Source organism: Macaca nemestrina, chromosome 5 (genome assembly GCF_043159975.1).
Source record: "Macaca nemestrina isolate mMacNem1 chromosome 5, mMacNem.hap1, whole genome shotgun sequence".
NCBI lineage: Eukaryota > Metazoa > Chordata > Mammalia > Primates > Cercopithecidae > Macaca > Macaca nemestrina.
The window spans coordinates 96587238-96613205 of NC_092129.1; the positions used below are offsets into that span (position 1 = coordinate 96587238).

The 25968-nt window shown below is 42.8% G+C and overlaps 1 protein-coding gene across 2 annotated transcripts in view; it reads left to right on the plus strand.

The window, feature by feature from the left end:
- Positions 1-25968, plus strand: part of LOC105496567 (midasin AAA ATPase 1) — a 186540-nt gene that overhangs the window by 30924 nt on the left and 129648 nt on the right. For both annotated transcript variants that reach the window (XM_071096725.1, XM_071096726.1), the window contains exons 6-15: positions 437-679; positions 927-1058; positions 7600-7703; positions 10123-10237; positions 14297-14490; positions 15895-15976; positions 19844-19939; positions 22104-22216; positions 24092-24240; positions 25175-25235. In XM_071096725.1, coding sequence (XP_070952826.1) covers positions 437-679; positions 927-1058; positions 7600-7703; positions 10123-10237; positions 14297-14490; positions 15895-15976; positions 19844-19939; positions 22104-22216; positions 24092-24240; positions 25175-25235 — 1289 coding nt within the window. The remainder of the gene's footprint in view (positions 1-436; positions 680-926; positions 1059-7599; positions 7704-10122; positions 10238-14296; positions 14491-15894; positions 15977-19843; positions 19940-22103; positions 22217-24091; positions 24241-25174; positions 25236-25968) is intronic.

A 25968-nucleotide genomic window follows, 5' to 3' on the forward strand; every position in this document is an offset into this window, starting at 1 on the left:
TGGCCAGGCTGATCTCGAACTCCTGACTTCAGGTGATCCACTTGCCTTGGCTTCACAAAGTACTGGGATTATAGGCGTGAGCTACTACATCTGGCCCCTTGCTTTATTTTCAAAAATAAAAATTTGTTTATTTTTAGAGTTGGGGTCTCTTTGTGTCACCCAGGCTGGAGTGCAGTGGTGTGATCATGGCTTACTATCCTTGAACTCCTGGGATGAAATGATACTGCCACCTCAGCACTTCAGTAGCTGAGACTGGGCATGGGTCACCATGCCGAAGAGATCTTTAGATGACATACCTGTTGTTATTATAGTTTTGATACTACTAATTTGCTTACAGAGGTTTGTGTAAGGTTAGTAGAAGGCTTACTGTAGAAATTAACTTGTGTTCCTTGGGGGAAGAACTCTTCTTGACATGGCTTTTGTCTTGCCCCTTTAGGGTGGTAATAGGAGTTCTTCACGTGAACAGGAGCTGGCACTTAGGTCTTATGTGCTGGTTGAGTCTGTCTGCAAAAATCTTGAGACCCTGGCTATGGCGGTTGCTTCTCAGAATGCTGTGTTGTTGGAAGGACCAATAGGATGCGGCAAAACTTCCTTAGTTGAATATTTAGCTGCAATGACAGGTAGAACGAAGCCTCCTCAGCTTCTCAAAGTCCAGCTTGGAGATCAGACTGACAGTAAGGTAATAAGGAAATGTTAAGTTTTGGTGGCTTGTCATGCTTGTAAATATTTGCATTAAAATACTGCTTTTACTAAGGGAATATAAGAATAGTTATTGGTCTTGCTTATAACTGTTGGGGCCAACCTACATAAACCTCAAGTGCCTACCTACTTATACCTACATATAGAAGATTAACAGTTAATCAAAGGATGTAGCATTGCCACTACAGGTATGGTTTTTCAGTAATAACTTTATCTTCTTTCTGCAGATGCTTTTGGGGATGTATCGTTGCACAGATGTTCCTGGAGAGTTTGTGTGGCAGCCTGGAACCCTGACACAGGCAGCCACAATGGGCCACTGGATCCTTCTGGAGGATATTGACTATGCCCCCTTAGACGTGGTATGTCGTCTCAGGAAATTCATTGTCCCTTAATGTATTTTCCTGTCTTGGAAAAGCATTTTGTTAATAGTGATTCTGGTTGATGATTTAAACAGAAATGTATTTGATTAGACATACTATGTTGCAGGTACTTCATGGTTACTTACCTGATCTGATTTGTGGTCCTGAATTACTTGACTGGTTTCTTTTTTGATAGAGAATCTATAAAATTTTGGTTGTGCTGTTTCCTATAGTAGTTGAATATGTGACCAGTTTCACAGTAGTATTTTGCTCCTCTAATTGAATATGAGATCAACTTTTTCCAAGAATAGGTCTGGTTTGGAACATCTCAGCCATGTTACGGGTACACTGAGAACTTTCAGATCCTGCTTCTTAGCTGTGGTAGCTGCAGAGCAGTGGGCTGAGGACAAGTGAAGGATGAGATGATGTAATAAGACTGTGCTTGCCTTTGTTTCATTAAGAAAAATATGCTGGATGTATTTTTTGGTTTGTAAAAAGACCACTTCTACATGTATGAAATTAGCCATTGAGACAATCCATGAGGACTTTGTATTCTGAAAAGTGACAAAAAATATATTGCAGGATGAAATACTCTTCCTTTGGACAGATTTTTCCTGAGATTGGTTTTACTTTTCTTTTCTTTTTTTTTTTTTCTGAGACGGAGTCTCGCTCTGTCGCCCAGGCTGGAGTGCAGTGGTGCGATCTCCACTCACTGCAAGCTCTGCCTCCCGGGTTCACGCCATTCTCCTGCCTCAGCCTCCCATGTAGCTGGGACTACAGGCACCTGCCACTGCGCCCGGCTAATTTTTGTATTTTTAGTAGAGACAGGGTTTCACCGTGTTAGCCAGGATGGTCTCGATCTCCTGACATCATGATCCACCCATCTCAGCCTCCCAAAGTGCTGGGATTACAGGTGTGAGCCACCGCACCCGGTGGTTTTAATTTTCTTTTTTCTTTTTCTTTTTTATGTGAGACAGAGACTTGCTCTGTCGGCCAGGCTGGAGTGCAGTAGCACGATCTCGGCTCACTGCAACCTCCGTCTTCCGGGCTCAAACAATTCTCCTGCCTCCTCAGCCTCCCAGGTAGCTGGGATTACATGCATGTTCCTCCATGGCCAGCTAATTTTTGTATTTTTAGTAGAGACAGGGTTTCACCATTTTGGCCAGGCTGGTCATGAACTCCTGACTTCAGGTAATCTGCCCGCCTCGGCCTCCCAAACTGCTGGGATTACAGGTGTGAGCCACCGCGCCTGGCCGGTTTTAATTTTTTTTTAAGGTGAACCCGCTCAAGTTAACTGTGTATGGACTTTTCTGTCTTGGATATGAGAGAACGAGAGAGAGAGAGAGACTGTGTGTGTGTGTGTGTGTGTGTGTGTGTGTGTGTGTGTTTAGGGAGAGATGAAGGGGAAGGAATAGCTGAAAATAAGTGTGTATGTTATATCAGTGTTTTAGAGTATAATGAGGTAAAGATGTTCTGGGTATATTGGCCCAGATAGGGCCTCACAGTTTGATCACTGTGTTCTGGTGTCTTAATGTTCACTTTTACAGGGCTGGAAACTCAGTTTTAAGAAGCCCAGAGCCAAGGCTAACTCCTGCCAATGAGACTTAAAAATAAAACTGAGGTGTAAACTACAGGGCAGTTGAAAAATATTTGTTGAGTTTTTTTCCTTTTTAGAGCCCTTCGTCTTGGGCAGTTTTTTTCAGATACCAGGTTATCTGGGAAGTCATTAGGTTTACTTATTTTTATTTTATTTTTTTATTTATTTTTATTTATTTATTTTTTTTTGAGACGGAGTCTCGCTCTGTCACCCAGGCTGGAGTGCAGTGGCCGGATCTCAGCTCACTGCAAGCCCCGCCTCCCAGGTTCACGCCATTCTCCTGCCTCAGCCTCCCGAGTAGCTGGGACTACAGGCGCCCGCCACCTCGCCCGGCTAGTTTTTTGTATTTCTTAATAGAGATGAGGTTTCACCGTGTTAGCCAGGATGGTCTCGATCTCCTGACCTTGTGATCCGCTGGTCTCGGCCTCCCAAAGTGCTGGGATTACAGGCTTGAGCCACCGCGCCCGGCCTACTTATTTTTATTTTTTATTTTTACTTTTAATTATCATTATTCTTTTTGAGACAGAGTCTTGCTCTTCTTGCCCAGCCTGGAGTGCAGTGGTGCGATCTTGGCTCACTGCAGCCTCTGCGTCTTGGTTTCAAGCAATCCTCCCGCCTCAACCTCCCCAGTAGCTGGAATTACAATATGTGCCACCATGCCCAGTATTTCTTTTAGTAGAGACGAGGTTTTACCATGTTGTCCCGGCTGGTCTCAAAATTCCTGACCCCAAGTGATCTGCCTGCCTTGGCCTCTTAAATTGCTAGGATTACAGGTGTGAGCCACCATGCTCGGCCAATTTTTATTTTTGTCTTTTGAGACAGAGTCTCCCTCTGTCACCCAGGTTGGAATGCAGTGGTGTGACCTTGGCTCATTGCAACCTCTGTGTCCTGGGTTCAAGTGATTCTCGTGCCTCAGCCTCCCAAGTAGCTGGGTTTACAGGCACACACCATCACGCCTGGCTAATTTTTGTATTTTTTTGTAGCGATGGGGTTTCATCATATTGGCCAGGCTGGTTTCCATCTCCTGACCTCAAGTGATCTACTGCCTCTGCCTCTCAGAGTGCTGGGATTACAGGCATGAGCCACTGCGTCAGGCTGTCAGTAGGTTTATGGATGTCTGTGCACATTGTGCAGATTTTTCAGATGCTCTTACTGTTTTGTTTTTTCCAGAACTTCTCAGCTCATAGATGACCCATTATCATTTTATTTATTTATTTATTTATTTTTTTTTTGAGACGGAGTCTCGCTCTGTTGCCCAGGCTGGAGTGCAGTGGCCGGATCTCAGCTCACTGCAAGCTCCGCCTCCCGGGTTCGCGCCATTCTCCTGCCTCAGCCTCCTGAGTAGCTGGGACCACAGGCGCCCGCCACCTCGCCCGGCTAGTTTTTGTATTTTTTTTTAGTAGAGACGGGGTTTCACCGGGTTAGCCAGGATGTTCTCGATCTCCTGACCTCGTGATCCGCCCGTCTCGGCCTCCCAAAGTGCTGGGATTACAGGCGTGAGCCACCGCGCCCGGCCGACCCATTTTCATTTTAAAGTAGCTTTTACAGACCTCATTCAGGATAATTTTCTTTAGATTCAAGTTTTGGAGTATGTTGGAGTTGCTCTTATATTATTTTGGGCTTCTCTTTCAGCTCCTAGCCATGTATAAAATAATGATGCTTAAAAAAATTATGTCTGATATTTTAGAACCCTCTTCTTTGCCTCTCTACTCTTCTCACTTTTTTTTTTTTTTTTGAGATGGAGTCTCGCTCTGCCGCCCAGGCTGGAGTGCAGTGGCCCGATCTCAGCTCACTGCAAGCTCCGCCTCCCGGGTTTATGCCATTCTCCTGCCTCAGCCTCCTGAGTAGCTGGGACTACAGGCGCCCGCCACCTCGCCCGGGTAGTTTTTTGTATTTTTTAGTAGAGACAGGGTTTCACCGTGTTAGCCAGGATGGTCTCGATCTCCTGACCTCGTGATCCGCCCGTCTCAGCCTCCCAAAGTGCTGGGATTACAGGCTTGAGCCACCGCGCCCGGCTCTTCTCACTTTTTTTTTCTTTTCTTTTGAAACTTCTATAAACTCACAACTCCTGGATCCATATGTCTAGTCTACACTTTGTTTTTTTTTTGTTGTCGTTATTTAGTTTTTATTTCATAACCATAAACCTAACTCTGCTATCCAATGAGATGTAGAGGGGAATAAGAAAATATGGAACCCAGAGAACTGCGGTGAGAGCACAAAAATTATAGCCTACTGCAAGCAAATGGAGTGGAGGGTGCTCTTGTAGGCTATAGAAGGAATGGTTAAGAGAAGACAATTTTTTTTTTTTTTTGAGATGGAATCTCGTTGGAGTGCAGTGGCACGATCTCAGCTCACCACAGCCTCTGCCTCCCGGGCTCAGGCTTCAGCCTCCCAAGTAGCTGGGACTACAGGTGTGTGCTGCCACACCCAGTTAATTTTTGTATTTTTAGTAGAGATGGGGATTCACCTGTTGGCCAGGCTGGTCTTGAGTGCTTTACCCCAGGTGATCTGCCCACCTCAGCCTCCCAAAGTGCTGGCATTACAGGCATGAGCCACCGCACCTGGCCCCACAGGTTAAATTTGTTAGTTGTCCCAGTCAGCAGTGGTGATCTTCTTGTTGGTCTTGCTGTTCCTGGACCCAAAACGCTCGAAGGCCTCCACAATATTCATGCCTTATTTCACCTTGCTGAAGACCACATGCTTACTATCCAACCACACAGTCTTGACTCTACAGATGAAAAACTAGGAACCATTTGTGTAGGTTCCAGCATTTGCCATGGACAAGATGCCAGGGTCTTTGTGCTTCAGGATGAAGTTCTTATAATGAAATTTTTCCCTGTAGATGGACTTGGGGCAGGTGCCATTATGGGGTGTGACATCACCCCCCTGACACTTAAACCCTGGAATAATTCTGTGAAAGCAGGAACCCTTATAACCAAATCCTTTCTCTCCATTGCTTAGCATGAAAGTTCTTGCTGTCTTTCAAAACTTGTCTGCAAACAGCTCGAAGGAAATGTGGCCCAAGGGCTCATCCTCATGGTGATATTGAAGAACATAGTGGGGTGGACTGTGTCTAGTGGCAGGGGGGCTCCAGGGTTGGCAGTGTCTGCAAAGTGGGCTAGTCCACATTCTTTTTTTTTTTTTGAGACGGAGTCTCGCTCTGTTGCCCAGGCTGGAGTGCAGTGGCGCGATCTCGGCTCACTGCAAGCTCCGCCTCCCAGGTTCACGCCATTCTCCTGCCTCAGCCTCCCGAGTAGCTGGGACCACAGGTGCCTGCCACCACACCCGGCTAATTTTTTGTATTTTTAGTAGAGACGGGGTTTCACCGTGTTAGCCAGGATGGTCTCGATCTCCTGACCTTGTGATCTGCCCACCTCAGCCTCCCAAAGTGCTGGGATTACAGGCGTGAGCCACTGTGCCCGGCTAGTCCACATTCTTAAAAAAAATCTCTACTTGCATGTCCATTGCCAGCACAAGTTCAAGATGTCCAAATTGGACTTTTTTTTTTTTTTTTTTTTTTAAGAATTGCCTTTTCTTAAGCACAAAGAAAGGAAACCAGAAACAAAACGTATTATGGCAAAAAAAGAAAAATAAATTGTTAGGGTCAAAACCCACTTTGCTGGCTGAGTGCGGTGGCTCACGCCCGTAATCCCAGCACTTTGGAAGGCTGAGGTGGGCGGATCACTTGAGGTCAGGAGTTTGAGACCAGCCTGGTCAACATGGTGAAACCTTGTCTCTACCAAAAAAAGAAAAAAAATACAAATATTCACCAGGCATGGTGGCACATGCTTGTAATTCCAGCTACTTGGGAGGCTGAGGTGGGAGGATTGCTTGAACCCGAGAGTCAGAGGTTGCAGCGAGCTGAGATCACACCACTGCGCTTCAGCCTGGGCCACAGAGTGAGACTCCATCTCAAGACAAACAAAAACCCCACCACTTTGTAGTGGGCAAAAGAAAACGAAGGGAACACCTTTTCTTCCACAAGTTACCACTCTAAACCCTAGACACCTCTTCCTCCTCTCTCGTTCAGTTGGTCTCCGTATCGTTTATTGCCTTTTCCTTACCTCTTTATTTGTTCTTATCCCATTGTCTTTGTACTGGCTTATTTTAACTACCTATTTGTCTTGCCTTTGTTATCTGAATAGTCTTTTTTGACCGTTTTTCCTCCAGGCTAGCTCCTTTCCAAATTGCTACGCAGTTGATTTTCTAAAATAAGAAATGAAATTATTTCTTTTCTTTTCAGCCTAAAAGCCTCTCGATAACACTTATGCAAAAGTTCAAAGCCCTTAGCTCAGCCCAGGAAGCCTTTTATTATTTATCTGTAAGACTTACATCTTTCTGCTGCTTCTTATGCACATTCTACCCTAAACAAAACAGAATTCTTGTGCCATGACTTTTAGGCTTATCAGTTTTTAAAAAATGCACGTGCATACTCCTGCCTGCAGTGTACGTACCATTTCTCTTTCACCAAACCTGGTTAATTTCTGCTCATTCTTCTTTAAAGATTCAGCAAATGTCACTACCTCTGGGAAGACTTCACTGCCCTGCTTCTAAATCATTCTGTTCTGATTCAGAACCCCCTCTTATCTTTATATATGACTTTGTATACTCCTGGGGTACCCTGATTGTGCTGTGTGGGAATTTGCATGCCTTCCCTCTCCCATCAGCCTCTAGGCTCTAAAGCCTTGGTCCTGTCTGTATTCTTATGTCTTCTTGTGTCTTGCTTGGCTGTGATCCACAGGAGGCACTCGAGAATGTCGAGTGTATAAATTGTGCTGGAGTGTAGGTGAGTCAGACGTTCCCGCTTGCATATTGACTCCAGTTTGGGCTATGAGAGCTGAAGTTTCCTCTAAGGGTCTGTCTGTCATTTTGAGAGAGGGTTGTTTTGTTTTGATTACTTCTGTCTTAATAGCTTTACTTTATCAGTGCGGTTATCTGATTTAGGTTTCTGTGCTGATCCCTCTCTTGGAGAATGGAGATCTCTTGATTCCTGGCCAAGGGGACTGTCTGAAAGTGGCACCTGGATTTCAGTTTTTTGCAACCAGGAGGTATGTACTAGTAACCTTTCTGTTTTCACTCTGGAGCCACTTACTCATAAGTCTGCATGCTGAGCCAGAAGTCTGCTGAGCCAGAAGTCCTGTAATAGAGTTCTTTGGGTCTACTTCGAGCAAGGTTAGTTGGAAGTGGTAACAGGTCTAACCTTCTCATTCCTGATTATTTTTAATGAAGATAATATGTAAACTAAGAGGTTCCCCCCCGCCACTTAAAAATAAGTAACCATTTTAAAACACTTCACCTTATTTCATGTTTTAAAAAATAATGAGAGGTGAGGTTATTGTCAGATAGCCCAGGTTTTGAGTCCTGACACTGGTACTTAGTACCTATGTATACCTTGTCTGGTTATGATGGGGTTAATAATGCCATCTTCAAATGGTGGCTGTAAAGAATAAGTGAAATGACTCCTACTAAAGACCTGTCACATTAAATGCCCAGTTAATGGCTAGCCATGATGGTGATAATGATAGGTAGATTTGAGGCAATTGAAAAATTAATTGGCTATAAGCATGAACAAAGGCAAGAAAACCGAGCATGCTTAGTATATATTCCTGCCTACATTTTAAAATTACCTTAAGGCAGTAGTTTATTTCCAGCCCAGGCTGGAGTGCAGTGGTGTGATCTTGGCTCATTGCAACTTCTGCCTCCTGGGTTCAAGCAATTCTACCTCAGCCTCCCAAGTAGTTGGGATTACAGGCACCTGCCACCACACCCGGCTCATTTTTGTATTTTTAGTAGAAATGGGGTTTCACCATGTTGACCATGCTGGTCTCGATCTCCTGACTTCATGATCTGCTGCCTTGGCCTCCCAAAGTGCTGGGATTACAGGCGTGAGCCACCGTGCCCGGCCCAATCCTGTTACCTTTGTTTTAAACATTTATTTCATTTTTAGAGACAGTGTTTTGCTTTGTACCCAGGCTGGAATGCAGTGGCTTAATCATATCTTACTGTAACCACAAACTCCTGGGCTCAAGTGATCCTCCTGCCTCAGCTGTTGAGTAGCTAGGACTACAGGTGTGCACCACCATGCCTGGCTAAAAACTTTTTTTTTTTTTTTTTTTTTTTTTTAAGAGATGGGATCTTGCTGCATTTCCCAGGCTGGTGTTGAACTCCTGGACTCAAGCAGTCCTTCCACTGTGGCCTTCTAAGTGTTGTTATGACAGGCATGAGCCACTGTACCTGGCACTGTTAGTTTTGATAGACCTTGATTTTTAATTTTATTTAATTAATTTTTTTTGAGACCAAGTCTCATTCTGTCGCCCAGGCTGTAGTGTAGTGGCATGATTTGGCTCACTGCAACCTCTGCCTCCCGGATTCAAGTGATTCTTGTGCCTTAGTCTCCCAGGTAGCTGGGACTACAGGCGCACGCCACGATGCCTAATTGTTGTGTTTCTAGTAGAGGTGGGGTTTTTGCCGTGTCGCCCAGGCTGGTCTCAAACTTCTGGCCTCAAGCAATCCATCTGCCTCAGCCTCTGAAAGTGCTGGAATTACAGGTGTGAGCCACCACGCCCATCTTATTTTATGGTTTTGGTTTTTTTTTTTTTTTTTTTTTTTTTTTTTTTAGACATGATGCCTTAATTTGTTGTCCAGGCTGGTCTCGAACTCCTGGGCTCAAGCGATCTTCTTGCTTTGACCTCCCAAAGTTCTGGAACTGCTGACATGAGCCACTGAGCTTGGCTGACCTTAATTTTATTTATAGAGACAGTGAAGTTCTTCCTTTGTAGATTCAAACACTTCCCAGAAAGACCTGGGACATCGTGGAAAGATGTTAGACAAACTTTTGATCTGATAAACTTGAATTCAATTTTCAGTTCTGCCATTTTCAGTTACAGCTGAGTGTATAAGGGCCATTCTTTCCTTCTCTTCCATTTATGTCAGAAGAAAAGAATGGCATCTTCCTCTCAGGACAGTTGTGAGAACTAAGTGGCTTATGCATAAGCATGTACCTCCCCAGAGTGTATGTTTAATGTATATTCCTTCTCTACTTTTTTCTCTTCTGGAAATTTTTAATGGTTTTAAGTACTGTAGCTTCTGGTAACAAGTAGTGAACTTAATGTTAATGCTATGAGCCTTAGATTATGCTTTCTCTTTTCTGAAGGTATTTATGTCTTAAGGAAGAGGAACCTGTCATTGAAATAAAAACATTTACTTTGTAGAATTATTTGCAGTGATTTGAAAATACTTGATTAAAGCACTATCACTGCTTCTTAGGAGAAGAGCCAAACATGGGTTAACTATCAGCCTTTCATTTGTCATCTGCCGTGTAAGCCCAACAGTGTAGTATCTGGAAACAGAAGGGATTATGAATTTTTTTCCTATGTGAGACAGTGTACGGCAAGTAATATGCAGAGGTACAATTGAGGATTAAAATTTGGAATTTTGTGTGACTGTGTTTTTTATTTTGAAACATAGACTCTTGAGCTGTGGAGGAAATTGGTATCGACCGCTAAACAGTCATGCTACTTTGCTAGACAAATATTGGACCAAAATTCACCTGGATAACCTGGATAAGCGAGAACTGAATGAGGTATGTGGGTCTTACAAAGTATCAATGCTGGCCGGGCACGGTGGCTCCCTCCTGTAATCCCAGCACTTTGGGAGGCCGAGGCGGGCAGATCACAAGGTCAGGAGATAGAGATCATCCTGGCTAACACAGTGAAACCCCCTCTGTACTAAAAATACAAAAAATTAGCCGAGTGTGGTGGCGGGCACCTGTAGTCCCAGCTACTGGGGAGGCTGAGGCAGGACAATGGCGTGAACCCAGGAGGCAGAGCTTGCAGTGAGCCGAGATAGCACCACTACATGCCAGCCTGGGCTACAGAGTGAGACTCCATCTCAACAAAAAAAAAAATCAATGCTTTTCTTTTTTACGTGAAAAGTTCCAAACTTGCATGAAACAGGAAATAGTATAATAAACCGCCTTAGAAGATGTCAGTGGTTTTCTTTTTTACATGAAAAGTTCCAAACTTGCATGAAATAGGAAATAGTGTAATAAACCACCAGAATACTCATCAACCTAAATTTTACAGTCTGTGTGCTAGTATTTTACTGTATTTGCTTCATCTATTATTTTTTCTGTGCTAATATATTTGAAAGCAAACTCCCAGCATACATCTCTAAAAATTTAATGGCATTTTTATATATAACCAAAATAACATTATTATACACAATAAAATGAACAGTAATTCCTCAGTATCATTGAATTCTTAGATTATATTCAGATTTTCCTAGTTGTCTCCACAGGATCATTTTACTAAGTTGATTTGAGGTCATATCTTTCACACTTAACTTAATGGACATTTTGATCTAGGAATTAATGAGAATTGAGGTAAATCACTTTATAGGTTTTCTACATTGATTCCGTTTCTAGTATTGTAGTTATCCTAGATCAGTAAGAAGTATGCTACACTTGACTGTGCTCATGCCCTACTTCCCTTGTATGTCTCACTTGGAAGATTTCCCTTCCTCAATGCTTTATCTAGGAGAGTGGCAGACAAAGCATTGTCAGTGGTCATGCAGACATGGAAGAGATGCTTTTCCCTTTCTTGATGTAGGTATATAGGTAAATATGTGTTACCAAACAAACTTCTTTTTTTTTTTTTTGAATACTGAGTTTTGCTCTTGTTGCCGAGGCTGGAGTGCAGTGGCGTGACCTTGGCTCACTGCAACCTCCGCCTCCTGGGTTCAGGCAATTCTCATGCCTCAGCCTCCCAAGTAGCTGGGATTACAGGTGCCCACCACACCCTTGGCTATTTTCTTTTGTATTTTTAGTAGAGACAGGGTTTCACCATGCTGGCCAGGCTGGTCTCAAACACCTCACCTCAGGTGACCTGCCTGCCTCAGCCTCCTAAAGTGTTGGCATTATAGGTGTGAGCCACTGTGCCTGGCCACAAACTTCAAATATTTTCCTACCTTTTCTTTCTTTTTTTTTTTTGAGACAGTCTTTCTCTGTCTCCCAGAACAGTGCTCTGTGGCATGATCTTGGCTTGCTGCAACCTCCACCTCCCAGATTCAAGTGATTCTCCTGCCTCAGCCTCCCAAGTAGCTGGGGCTACAGGCGTGTGCCGCTACTGGGGGAACCGCCCCCAATATTTCAACATAGGTTCTTTCTGTTTTCCATAAGGGTCGGCCAACTCAGCAATAAAGAGAAAGAGTACAAAGAGAGGAATTTTACAGCTTGGGCGCCACGGGTGGCATCATATATCTGTAGGACCGTGATGCCCACCTGAGCCTTAAACCAGCAAGTTTTTTATTAAGGGTTTCAAAAGGGTAGGGGGTGTAAGAACAGGGAGTAGGTACAAAGATCACATGCATCAAAGGGTAAAAAGCAGAACTACTAATAAGGGTCCAACAAAGATCACAAGGCAAAGGGCAAAAGCAGAACTACTGATAAGGGTCTATGTTCAGCAGTGCATGTGTTGTCTTGATAAACATCTTAACAGAAAACAGGGTTCAAGAGCAGAGAACCAGTCCGACCACAAATTTACCAGGGAGGAGTTTTTTCCCCACCCTAGTAAGCCTGAGGATACTGCAGGAGACCAGGGTATCTCTCAACCCTTATCTCAACTACATAGGACAGACACTCCCAGAGCTGTTTATAGACCTCCCCCAAGGAATGCATTCCTTTCCCAGGGTATTAATATTAATATTCCTTTCTAGGAAAAGAATTTAGTGATATCTTCCCTACTTGCACGTCCATTTATAGGCTCTCTGCAAGGAGAAAAATATGGCTCTTTTTGCCCGACCCCACAGGCAGTCACACCTTATGGTTGTCTATCCTTGTTCCCTAAAAATCGCTGTTATTCTGTTCTTTTTCAAGGTGCACTGATTTCATATTGTTCAAACACACATTTTACAATCAATTTGTAAAGTTAACACAATTATGACAGTGGTCCTGAGGTGATGTACATCCTCAGCTTACAAAGATAACAGGATTAACAGATTAAAGATAGGCATAAGAAATTATAAAAGTATTATTTGGGAACTGATAAATGTCCATGAAATCTTCACAATTTATGTTCCTCTGCCGTGGCTCCAGCCAGTCCCTCCGTTCAGGGTCCCTGACTTCCCGCAACATGCTGCCACGCCCAGCTAATTTTTGTATTTTTAGTAGAGACAGGGTTTCACCATGTTGATCGGGATGGTCTTGATCTCTTGACCTCGTGATCCACTGACCTCGGCCTCCTAAAGTGCTGGGATTACAGGCATGAGCCCCCACACCCAGCTTAACTGATTTTATATCTTACTATTTTTTTGAGAGAAGGTCTTACTCTATCACCCAGGCTAGAGTGCAGTGATGCACTGCAGTGGTGCTGAGCTCACTGCAGCCTCAACCTCTCAGGCTTAGGTGATCTTCCCACCTCAGCCTGCCAAGTAGCTGGGACTGACTACAGGTGTGTGCCACCCCACCCAGCAAATTTTTTGTAGAGACCATGTTTTCACCATGTTGCCCAGGCTTATCTCAACTCTTGGACTCAGGCAATCTGCCCATATCAGCCTCCTGAAGTGCTGGGATTACAGGTGTGATCCACTGTACCCGGCTCCTTTTACATGCTTTTCATTGAGAAATTACGTAATGAACCTTACCAGAGCTGTGTTTGAAATTAAATAGTAATTTAAGAATTCTTTAATGAATAAATTCCTTGGAGTTGGTTGCATATATTTTGGTTACTTGGAAAACCTTTTAACATGACTTCTACTCCTGAAACTGTGTTATGGATGGTGAGATTGCCAGATAACTGAGTTCTGGGTAGGAAGAAAATCATGATGTTTGAGTGAGGTAGATGGATGGGAGCGGGAGTGGGTAAGGGGAAGTTCTTATTTTTGGTAAAGTTGACACATTTCTTTCATTCATTCATTCATTCATTCATTCATTCATTCATTTGAGATGGAATCTCGCTCTGTTACACAGGCTGGAGTGCAGTGGCGTGATCTTGGCTCACTGCAAGCTCTGCCTCCCGGGTTCACGCCATTCTCCTGCTTCAGCCTCCTAAGTAGCTGGGTGCCTGCCACCATGCCCGGCTAATTTTTTGTGTTTTTTTGTATTTTCAGTAGAGACGGGGTTTCACCATGTTAGCCAGGATGGTCTAGATCTCCTGACCTCGTGATCTGCCTGCCTTGGCCTCCCAAAGTGCTGGGATTACAGGCGTGAGCTACCGTGCCCGGCCTATTTTTATTTTTTATTCATTTACTTTTTCTGAGACAGGGTCTTACTCTGTCACCTAGGCATGATCACTGCTCACTGTAGCTTTGACCTCCCAGTCTCAGATGATCCTCCCTACTCAGCCTCCTGAGTACCTGGGACTACAGGCACACGCTACCATGCCCAGCTAACGTTTGTATTTTTTGTAGAGACGAGGTTTCACCATGTTGCCCAGGTTGATCTCAAACTCCTGAATTCAAGCAATTCTTCTGCCTTGGCTTCTCAAAGTGTTGGGATTACAGGTGTGAGCTACCATCCGCAGTGAACAAATTTCATAGAGAAATCCTTTTTTTGGCTGACTAGTTTCGGCAGTAGTTTGTGTGCTTTTAAAAATTACCATGCTGGCTGCTAAATTTTCTTTTTTTTTTTTTTTCCCTCTGACAGGTTCTTCAGAGCAGATATCCTAGTCTATTGGCAGTGGTTGATCACCTGCTTGACATTTATATCCAACTTACTGGAGAGAAACATCACTCTTGGAGTGATCGTTCTGTTGGATGTGAACAGGCACCTGAAGAAGTTTCAGAAGCCAGAAGAGAAAACAAAAGACCAACCCTTGAGGGAAGAGAATTATCTTTAAGGTACTGGACTAAACAATTTTTTCTTTTCTTTCTTTTTTTTTTTTTTTTTTTTTATTGTGAGACTAGAGTCCCGCTCTGTCACCCAGGCTAGAGTGCAGTGGCGCAGTCTCGGCTCGCTCCAACCTCTGCCTCCTAGGTTCAAAGTTCTTACCAGCTAGAAGGAAATGGTCAGATTTTGAAATTATAGGTTACTTCATGGTGTCAGATCCCTTTTTCAGATTTATAATTAACGACTGGGAAGGCTTGATTAGGGTAATGTTTTTAACTTTAAAAAATAACTTTTTTTTTTTTTTTTTTTTTTGAGACGGAGTCTCGCTCTGTCGCCCAGGCTGGAGTGCAGTGGCGCGATCTCGGCTCACTGCAAGCTCCGCCTCCTGGGTTCACGCCATTCTCCTGCCTCAGCCTCCCGAGTAGCTGGGACTACAGGCGCCCGCCACCGCGCCCGGCTAATTTTTTGTATTTTTAGTAGAGACGGGGTTTCACCGTGGTCTCGATCTCCTGACCTTGTGATCCGCCCGCCTCAGCCTCCCAAAGTGCTGGGATTACAGGTGTGAGCCACCGCGCCCGGCAAAAAATAACTTTTAAAGCCAAATTTGTGAATGGCTCCTAACATAATTCTTTCACCAAATGCCCTTTTCTGACACTTGGAGTCTTAAATAAGTCTTGGATTTTGCTATCTATGACTTCTGTGCCGTTCTCTCTTCTCAGTGGTTGACTTTCCCTTTGAGAAGTGAGAATTAGAAATGGGCATCTCCTCAGGCTGGGCGTGGTGGCTTATGCCTGTAATCCCAACACTTTGGGAGGCCGAGGCGGGCAGATCACGAGATCAGGAGTTCAAGACCATCCTGGCCAACATGGTGAAACCCCGTCTCTACTAAAAAAAAAAAAAAAAAAAAAAACCACAAAAATTAGCTGGGAGCGGTGGCAGACGCCTGTAATCCCAGCTACTCGGGAGGCTGAGGCAGAGAATTGCTCGAACCTGGGCAGAGGTTGCGGTGAGCTGAGATTGCATCACTGCACTCCAGCCTGGGCAACAGAGTAAGACTGTCTCAAAAAAAAAAAAAAAAAAAAATCTCCGCATTCTGATCTGATTTGGTTGCTCCCCTCCTTTCCTGCTACCTTGTCTGGCATGGAAGGCAGAGTAATGATTTGATAGGTCACTTCCTGGATTGGGTGACGATTGGGAACTCTTTGTTTTGCTTTTAAATTTTACACACAAATACAAAGAGGGGAAGGATTGGGATCCTTTAATTACTGGTTGCTCAAATACCTTTTATCTAAGCATTGTCAGAAGAAAGAAGAGAGTTGTCAGGTAAGCCCAGACTTAAGTAGGTCAATAAATTCTGATGCCTCTGATGTCTTTGGCCTGTGGTCTTTTTGTTTTTTCTTTTCTTTTTTTTAAAGGGATCTGCTGAATTGGTGTAATAGGATTGCCCATAGCTTTGACAGTTCATCTTTATCAGCATCATTAAATATTTTTCAAGAGGTAAGATATAGTTTTCCAGTCTTTTTTCTTTTGATTCTGTAAGGCTGTTGACTTCCATTGTTATTTTCTGTCTTTTGATTGCCATCAGACTTTTCTCTTTTTTTCCAAGTATGAGTTTTTTTTTTTTTTTTTTTTTTAATTTTTATTTTTTTGAGACGAAGTCTCGCTCTTGTCCCCCAGGCTGGAGTGCAATGGCACGATCTCGGCTCACTACAACCTCCGCCTCCTGAGTTCCAGCGATTCTCCTGCCTCAGCCTCCCAAGTAGCTGGGATTACAGGCACCTGCCACCACGCCTGGCTGATTTTTGTATTTTTAGTAGAGATGGGGTTTCACCATGTTGGCCAGGCTGGTGTTGAGCTCCTGACCTCAGGTGATCCACCGGCCTCGGCCTCCCAGAGTGCTGGGATTACAGGTGTGAGCCACTGTGCCTGGCCTGGTTTGTTATTCTTAGCTAGTTAAAACTCAACTAAAGTGGCATTAAAGCTAATTGAATGTAATACATGTTTTATGGTTTTTGAAACAAATTATTATTAATTTCAAAAGAAGTATAGTTTGATATAGAGTAAAACAGATAGTGAAATTAAAGTAAAATGAAAGAAACTCCCAGGTAATAATAAAGCAATATTTGTTCCTATATGTAATTCTTTGTCTGATAAATTTGTATCTGTCCAATCCCTCTACTTTTTTCTCAGTAGGGCTGCTTGATGTTGCTTGACTGAACCTCTTTTTAAGACACCATAAATCCAGGATGGGTTTCTAATGAGGGTGGTGGACTCTTCTGACTAATGCATCTGGGGTCCATTGTTAGTATCTCTGATGGGAGCATGTATGTGCACAGGACTTAACCATTCTAGTGGATATTATTACAGAAGACCAAATCATAGTGGTAAGGTGGAATAAGAACAAAAGGAGTTGGATGTTCTTTTAGAAGTAACTCTTTTAAACTATAGTATATACGGTAACCAGAATAATTGTTCTCTTCTACTCTAAAATATATTTCTACTGAATTTGAGACCAGCCTTTTCAAATCAGTAGTGTATATTCTTTTGAGAACTGGCAAATTGTTTTTGTCCAGCTCTTTTCCCTGCTAATTCCATCCAGACCAAATACCTTTATCAAATATCAGCTCTACTATAATTTATGTTACAATTAATTTAACAACTCCACCTATATTTTCACATTAGACCTAAGTTGTGATTTCGCTAAGGACATTGAGAACTTTTTTTTTCCTCCAAAATATTTACAATCAAATTTGTTCAGAGGGAGATTGCTTTTGGGGACTACTGTTAGCCCTCCGTTTCTGTGAGCTCTGCATCTGTGGAGTCAACCAAACTTGGATCTGAAATATTCCATTCCTGTCCCTAAGGTGGACAGTAAAAAGTAAATAAATAAATAAATACATACATAAATAAAATATTTCGGGAAAGAAATGATTGTATTGAACGTGTACAGACTTTTTTTCCTTGGGATTATTCCCTGGACAATACAGTGTAATAACTATATAGCATTTGCATTGTATTAGATATCGAAAATAATCTAGAGATTTAAATAAAATAAAGAGGGTGTGAATAGGTTAAATGCAGATTCTATGCCTTTAAAATTTTTTTTTTTTTTTTTTTTTTTGCTTATTTTTCTACATACTGACACGGGCCCTATGCCTTTTTTTTGTTTGTTTTTTGAGACGGAGTCTCGCTCTGTCGCCCAGGCTGGAGTGCAGTGGCGACATCTGGGCTCACTGCAAGCTCCGCCTCCCGGGTTCCTGCCATTCTCCTACCTCAGCCTTCCCAGTAGCTGGGACTACAGGTGCCCACCACCACGCCTGGATGATTTTTTTTTGTATTTTTAGTAGAGATGGGGTTTCACCGTGTTAGCCAGGATGATGTCAATCTCCTGACCTCGTGATCTGCCCACCTCAACCTCCTAAAGTGCTGGGATTACAGGCGTGAGCCGCTGCGCCCGGTTACCCTATACCATTTTATATAAGCGATTTGAGCATCTTCAGATTTTGGTTTCTGTGAGAGGTCCTGGAACCAATCCCCCAGGAATACGTAGGGACAACTGTATTATAATAGTAAATCCTATATTTTTAATATTGATGTTCATAACTTTAGATTTCTGGGTATAAGTTTTCCTGCTTTTTACTAAATGTTAGGGTTGCCATTATTTGAGTCTTTTGGTGTCTTGTAAACTGACTTCACTTAAAATTACGGCTTTAAAATATATTTTAATTTTGAAAGGACTAGATTCTTCTTGTTAAAAAACAATAGAAAAGATGATGGAAGAAACTTAACTACTAACTCTACCTCTGAGACAAAAGCCATTTGCAGTATTTGGGGCCTATTTTCTCTTTTTTATCAGTTGAGGCAATGCTGTATATTAAGTGTTGTATTCTGAGTATTTCAGCTGTCAGAACAAAAATATAAAATACTTTTAAAAAGGAAGAAAAGAAAATAGATCAGATTGTAACTGCTCAATGGGTTCACCTTGCCCGCTGCCTAGACAGAGAAAATTTATCATGACGGGAATTGCAATAGAGTAATTCACGCAGCACCCACTGTATGGGAGACCAGTTTTATTATTACTCAAAGCAGTCTTCAAGAGAGCTTGATGAATGCTAGGCTAGCCATATAGGAAATGGAGTTGTTACTCAAATCAATCTCCCTGATAACTCAGAAGCTAGGGTTTTTATGGATAATTTGCTGGGCAGGATACTAGGGAATGGGTGCTGTGATTGGTTGGGGATGAACTCATAGGGATGTGGAAAGTGGTCTTGTATACTGAGTCTGCTTCTGGGAGGGGTGACTGAGTCAGGTGGGGTTAGTTGCCAGAATGCAAAAATCTGAAAATCACCTCAAAAGGCCAATTTTAGTTTTTGTGATAGTGGTGTTATCTATAGGAGCAGTTGGGGAAGCCACAAATCTTGTGACCTCTGGCCATATGACTCCTGAGCAGTAAGGGATTATAGAAACTATACCTACATTTTAACAGAATTAAGGTCCCTCCCATAATCCTAATCCTAATCTTGTGGTCTTTCATTGCGAGTATTTGGTCCCTGAGCAAAGAGGGGGTTAGTTTTAGGGAGGGACTATTATCATCCTTGCTTCCAAGTTAAACTATAAACTAAATTCCTACCATGGTTAGCTTGTCCTATGCCTAGGAATGAGTGAAGATGGCCAGCCTGTGAGGCTTAGAAGTAAGATGGAGTCAGCCATGTTAGATTGCTGTAGTAATCTTTGCAAAGATAGTTTCAATTCCACACTCGTGGTGTCCTTTACCTTATTTTATCTCTCATATTTTCTGTAAATAGAAAATACAGAAAATGCTTGATGAATTCAAGTTTAACATTTTTGGGGTACAATCCATTTTTGGTGGTATTTTATGTTTCATTACGTCGGAAGACATAACTGGTTGGCTCACTGGTAGTTGCTAAGATTGAGTACTAGGTTAAGATAATGACCATGAGGTGTTGCACACCTAATGTTTCTCTTACGGTTAGAAAGCAGTCTTTTGATGTTACCTCAGCACTATATGAGTCAGTTCTCCTTGAAACACATACCCAGTGGTCAACACTAATTGCTCTTCTTTGCCCGAAGCTAGGATTTGCAAAGTGGGGTGTTTTGTTGGGTGCTTTTTTTTATTTTGCAAGTATTTCAGTAGTTAATTATTTATATTTTTTCACGTCCTATCTTGCCGTTATGGTCAGGTCCTGAGTCCTGGGTTGGTTCCTTATTTGCACTGCCTTCATTTTTAGAGAAATATTCCTGCTGGATTTTGTGCTTCTCCCTCTCGTGGCCAGGAAAATGATGCTCTGTGATTAACGTATTATTTTAAAAATCAGTCAGCATTTACCTTGGTTATTTTGATAGGCTCTAGACTGTTTCACAGCAATGCTTTCTGAGCATGCGAGCAAACTGAAAATGGCGGAAGTTATTGGAAGCAAATTGAACATTTCTAGAAAAAAGGTATGTGTGCTGTTTTTTTACTTTCCTGTTGAAAGGAGGCTAGGATTTTTTGCTTGCTTGCTTGCTGGTCTCTAGTCCTTAGTTGGAACAGCTTTTGCAGTGGTGCCTCTTTTGTAAAAGTTGGTGCTTTTATTGCGGCCTCTTGTGGGCATACAACTCCCAAATGACGTGAGTACAATGGCACGACCTTGGCTCACCACAACCTCCACCTCCTGGGTTCAAGCGATTCTCCTGCCTCAGCCTCCCAAGTAGCTGGGATTACAGGCATGCGCCACCACACCCAGCTAATTTTGTATTTTTAGTAGAGATGGGGTTTCTCCATGATGGTCAGGCTGGTCTGGAACTCGTGACCTCAGGTGATCCAACCAGCCTCTGCCTCCCGAAGTGCTGGGATTACAGGCGTGAGCCACTGTGCCCGGCCATGTTCCACATTCTTAAAGGGAGCTTCCTCATGTCTTGTATCTTCTTCAGTGTTTTTTTTTTTTTTTGTTGAGACGGAGTCTCGCTCTGTCGCCCAGGCTGGAGTGCGGTGGCCGGATCTCAGCTCACTGCAAGCTCCGCCTCCCGGGTTTACACCATTCTCCTGCCTCAGCCTCCCAAGTAGCTGGGACTACAGGCGCCCGCCACCTCGCCCGGCTAGTTTTTTGTATTTTTAGTAGAGACGGGGTTTCACCGTGTTAGCCAGGATGGTCTCGATCTCCTGACCTCGCAATCCTCCCGTCTCGGCCTCCCAAAGTGCTAGGATTACAGGCTTGAGCCACCGCACCCGGCCTTCTTCAGTGTTTTAGTGAGCATTTATTTTATTTTGTAGGTAATAGACTCAGGACTGTAACTATGTTTTAGTAATACCTTTGTCTATAACTTAATGCACAGAGTTTTTCCATCTTTTTTATTATTTTCCCTTATTAGAAAAGTTGGCAAGAGACCGAGTGTGGTGGCTCACACCTGTAATCCCAGGATTTTGGGAGGCGGAGGTGGGTGGATCACCTGAGGTTGGGAGTTTGAGACCAGCCTGGCCAACATTGTGAAACCTGTGTCTACTAAAAAAATACAATGAATTATCTGGGTGTGGAGGCACACGCCTGTATTCCCAGCTACTCGGGAGGGAGAATCGCTTGAACCCTGAAGGCAGAGGTTGCAGTGAGCCAAGATTGTGCCACTGCACTCCAACCTGGGCGACAGATCCAGACTCCTTCTCCAATGAAAACCAACCAACCAAACAAACAAAAAATGTTGAAGAGTAGTACCAGTGAATACCTGGATACTCACTACTTAGTTTCATTGTTGACATTGTTAATATTTTCCCATTCTTGTTTTATGTCATACGTATTTTGGGAGGAGGGATCCTTTCAGCAGTGGCATTGGTGTCTGGAAAAAATGTCTGGGCTCATCTTGAAGCAGATGTCTGACATTCTCACATGAATGGTGACTCTAAAAGATCTTATGTCAGGAATTTTACAATAGTAGAGATTTTTTAAGGCTTCTGAAATAGTTGGGATGGTTTTGACTGGAGGTCATAAAACATCCTACTGAAAGGGACTTAAATGATACATATATTAATCGTAAGGAAGAATAATGAAAACACCATGAATATTCATTCCACCAATATTCATCATCTTTTGTTGTAGAAGGGCTCACTTTTCCAAGAGCACTTTGCTTCTTTTACTCCTGCCCCAAACCTGAACAAAATCTGTGTTCTTTGGAGAAGAGAAGAATGGCTATTGGGTAGACATCCAGGAGCATCTGCCACAGCTCTTTTTGCTTTAGCTATAGTCAGATGTACCATGATTTCCTACATTATGTTAGAAATTTAAAGCAGAGGAGCGCATAGCTAGAGAAAGATTTGTCTGATTTTTTTTTCTTACCTTTTAGGTGTAGACTTACTGTTCACTTTATCGGATATATCAGTGTGTTCACTCCATGTATAGGTTCGGCTTATCTGAAAAGTACCATTTTAGGGAATGATAAATGTTTTGAAAACACAGTATTAGAAGTTTGGAAAATGAAAAAAGAAATTTCTTTATGAAAAGCCAACTCAACTGTCTGGGAAGTAGAGAATGATTCTTTGTAGACTGCTAATTTGAGGGCCAAAATAAGCCTTTGGATGAGGAAATACTCAAAAAGCGTGTGGATTTTTACTCAGGTACAATCTTATCTCCCACAGGCTGAATTCTTTTGTCAACTTTATAAACCAGAAATTGTGATCAATGAGCTAGATTTGCAAGTGGGTCGAGTGCGGCTTCTACGGAAACAAAGTGAGGCTGTTCACATGCAGAGGTAAGTAGGGCTCTAAACTAAGCTGCCAACTGTGAGGTTTCCAGAAACTTGATAGAAGGTCTGGCTCAGCCTCTTCTCTTTGTGCAAAACACATGTCTGATCTGTGATATCTGTAGTACACTATAAGGAAGGAGCAGTGTTTTCCCAAAGTATGTTCTGTGAAATTAGATATTAATAGGTGAAAGAAGCAATGAAAGTCATTAAAGACTTGGCACTACCAAAGATGAATTATTGATTTTATTCACTGCAGTGTATTTAGTGAAGTAAGCCTCAGTTGGAAGTCAGGCTTATGTCTAACATCAGTCTTTAAATTCCTGGAAGGCTGGGGTTATATAAGATTCTGAGATCGAGGTAACTTTAAATACTTATTACATGTCTGACTGTACTAAGTGCTTTACATATTTTCTCATGTAGTGGTTGTAATAATCCTGTGAATTAATATATTAGTGTCCTAGGGCTGCCATAACAAATTACCATAAACTTGGTGGTTTTAAACAATAGACATTATTCTTTCGCAGTCCTGGAGGCTGGAAGTGTAAAATCAAGGTTTCGATGGGGCCATGCTCCTCCCCTCTGAAGGCTCTAGGGCAGAATGCTTTCTTGCCTCTTCCTGATTTCTTTCTTTCTTTTCTTTTTTTGTTTTTGAGACAGAGTCTCACTGGGTTGCCCAGGCTGGAGTACAGCGGTACATGTTGGTTCACAGCAACCTGTGGCTCCCTGGTTCAAGTGATTCTCGTGCCTCAGCTTCCCGAATAGCTGGGATTACAGGCATGTGCCACCACGCCCAGCTAATTTTTGTATTTTTAGTAGAGACGGGGTTTCACCATCTTGGCCAGGTTGGTCTTCGACTCCTGACCTCAGGTGATCCACCAGCCTTGACCTCCCAAAGTGCTGGGATTACAGGCCTGAGCCACAGTGCTTGTCCTCTTCCTGATTTCTTTGGCTCCCAGCAGTCCTTGGTGTTCCTTGGCTTGTATTTGTATCGCTGTTAAGTTCTGTCTCTCTTATCACGTGGCTCTTCTTCCCTGTGTGTGTATTTTTTTTCTTTTCTTTTTGTTGAGATGGAGTCTTGCTCTGTCGCCCAGGCTGGAGTGCAGTGGCGCGATCTCAGCTCACTACAACCTCCACCTCCAGGGTTCAAGTGATTCTCCTGCCTCAACCTCCTGAGTAGCTGGGACTGCAGGTGTCCGCCACCACGCCCGGCTAATTTTTGTATTTTTAGTAGAAACGAGGTTTCACCATATTGGCCAGGCTGGTCTTGAACTCCTGACCTTGTGATCTGCCCGCCTCGGCCTCCCAAAGTGCTGGGATTACAGGCGTGAGCCACTGTGCCCTGCCTTGTGTGTTTATTTCTGTGTCACCAAATCTTCCTTTTATAAGGACACCAGTCATTGGATTTAAGACCCACCCTAATGCAATATGACCTTATCTTAATTTGATTAAATTTCTTCAAAGACCCTATTTTGAAATAAGGTCACATTCATAGGATCTGGGTAGGCATGAATTTGGGGAAGATTATTAACCTATTACAACTCGGTACTGTTGTTACCCACATCTTACAGGTGAGGAAACTGAGGCTAAGACACATTAAGTAATTTGTCCAAGATGAGCTAACTGGTACAGATAGTCTTGTCTTATTGATCTTTTTAATCTTCAGAGCCTAGCGTGGTATCAGATGTGTGAGTATTCGGTGTTTGCAGAAAAACTAAATTCTGTAATTTTTGTATGTTGTAAGACTATCTGGTATAACTTGAAGACAATTACTCTGAGCTGTTTTCTCATCCTTGTTTGTTGAACCTGGAATATCTGGTTTCCCAGAGCAAAACTGGGAGAAGCTTGCAGCGTGGTTTTTAAACTCTTTTTTCTTCTTTCCAGGGAGAAGTTCACTTTTGCTGCTACACGGCCGTCCTCTGTTCTCATTGAGCAGCTTGCAGTGTGTGTCAGCAAAGGGGAGCCTGTGTTGCTGGTGGGAGAGACCGGAACTGGCAAAACTTCTACTGTCCAATACTTGGCTCACATTACAGGTAATCCCTAGAGGAAACAAATCTGCCCCCAGACATTTCACACTGACTACTTTTTTTCCTTTTTTAAAAATATGAAATCCAAAGACCACAGAGTTTAAAAAGTGCCAGCACCTCACATGTAATCTCTTTGCCTGGAACTAACTACTTTAAATAGATTATTATTAAATTATTTCTAATCTCTGCCTATGCAAATACATATATGAATAGATTTTGTTTTATTTCAAAACAGATATGGGATTATATTCTACATGTTGCATTATACCTCATTTTTTAAAAATTTTTATTCTTTTTGAGACAGAGTTGCACTGTTGCTTAGGCTGGAATGCAGTGGCGAGCTCACAGGTCACTGCACCCTTGACCTCCCAGGCTCAAGTGATCTTCCTACCTCAGCCTCCCAGATAGCTGAGACTACAGGCCTGTGCCACCGCGTCTGGCTAACTTTTAAAGTTTCTTGTAGAAACGAGGTCTCGCTGTGTTGCCCAGGTTGGTCTCCAACTTTTGGGCTGTCATGATTCAGAGCAAATGCACATTTGAAAATTTACCTTATTGCTGGGCGCAGTGGCTCATGCCTGTAATGCTAGCACTTTGGGAGCCTGAGGTGGGAGGATTGCTTGAACCCAGGAGTCAAGACCAGCCTGGCAACATCATGAGACCATGTCTCTACAAAAAAAATAAAAATATTGGCCAAGTGTGGTGGTATATGCCGGTAGTCCCAGGTGCTTGAGAGGCTGAGACAGAAGGATCACTTGAGCCCAGGAAGTTGAGGCTGCAGTGAGCCATGATTGGGCCACTGCACTGTAGCCTGGTTGACAGAACAAGAGTCTGTCTCAAAAAATAAAGCCCCATGCCATATTCCCACAGCCTTAAGGAGCACACTGGATATTATCGGTCTTTAAATTTTTGGAATAACACTTTTGCACTTTCTTTATAAAAGGCCACCGTTTGAGAGTTGTCAATATGAATCAGCAAAGTGATACTGCAGACTTGCTTGGAGGGTAAGTGTGGCTTAAAATGTTTTTCTTATTTTTGTGTTTATTACTTGAGGTAAGAAATACTGTTTCCTTAGTGTTACGACGACAGGTTATAGGGTGCTCTGTGCAATAGAAAAAGTTTCCTCAGATAAGGCTTTATTGGAGCTTTTGGCAGGGTACCAGGGAGGTAGCATGAAAGAGAGAATTCTATGGCTGGCCCAACTAAGACAGTCAGGAAAGTAATTTTAAGAGGCAAAAGTGGGAACGAAGTGATATTTAAACATGTAGAGGCAGGGAACTTCTGGCACTTGAACAGTTTGATAACATATTTCTTCATGTGTCCCATGTCTCATTAGCATGGGTGTGATTTTTAGCATAGCAATGAAGCTAAGGCGAAGGATCAGTCATTCTTCTGGTCTTGTGTGTGTGCAGGAAAAAGGGTAAACTCCCTTGAGTAAGACTTAAGGTGTGAGTTGCCTATTTTAGTTTCCTCAGGGTCCCACCATCAGTGTGTGTGGTGCTTTGAGGAAGATTTATGGTGGGACATTGCTCATCTTAGTCTCTCTAAGACACCTTGAGCAAGATTGCACCTTACCCCCCAACCACAGCAAGGTACTTATTTGAATTTATTGAGGAGCTCATGGGTGTGTAGATGTTTCTCTTCATTTTAACGAACACTTGAGGCCCTTGTTCTCAAAGGTCATATGCTGGAAGAAGGAGAAAAAGCAGGCAAGTATATAATCAATTAATGTTTGTC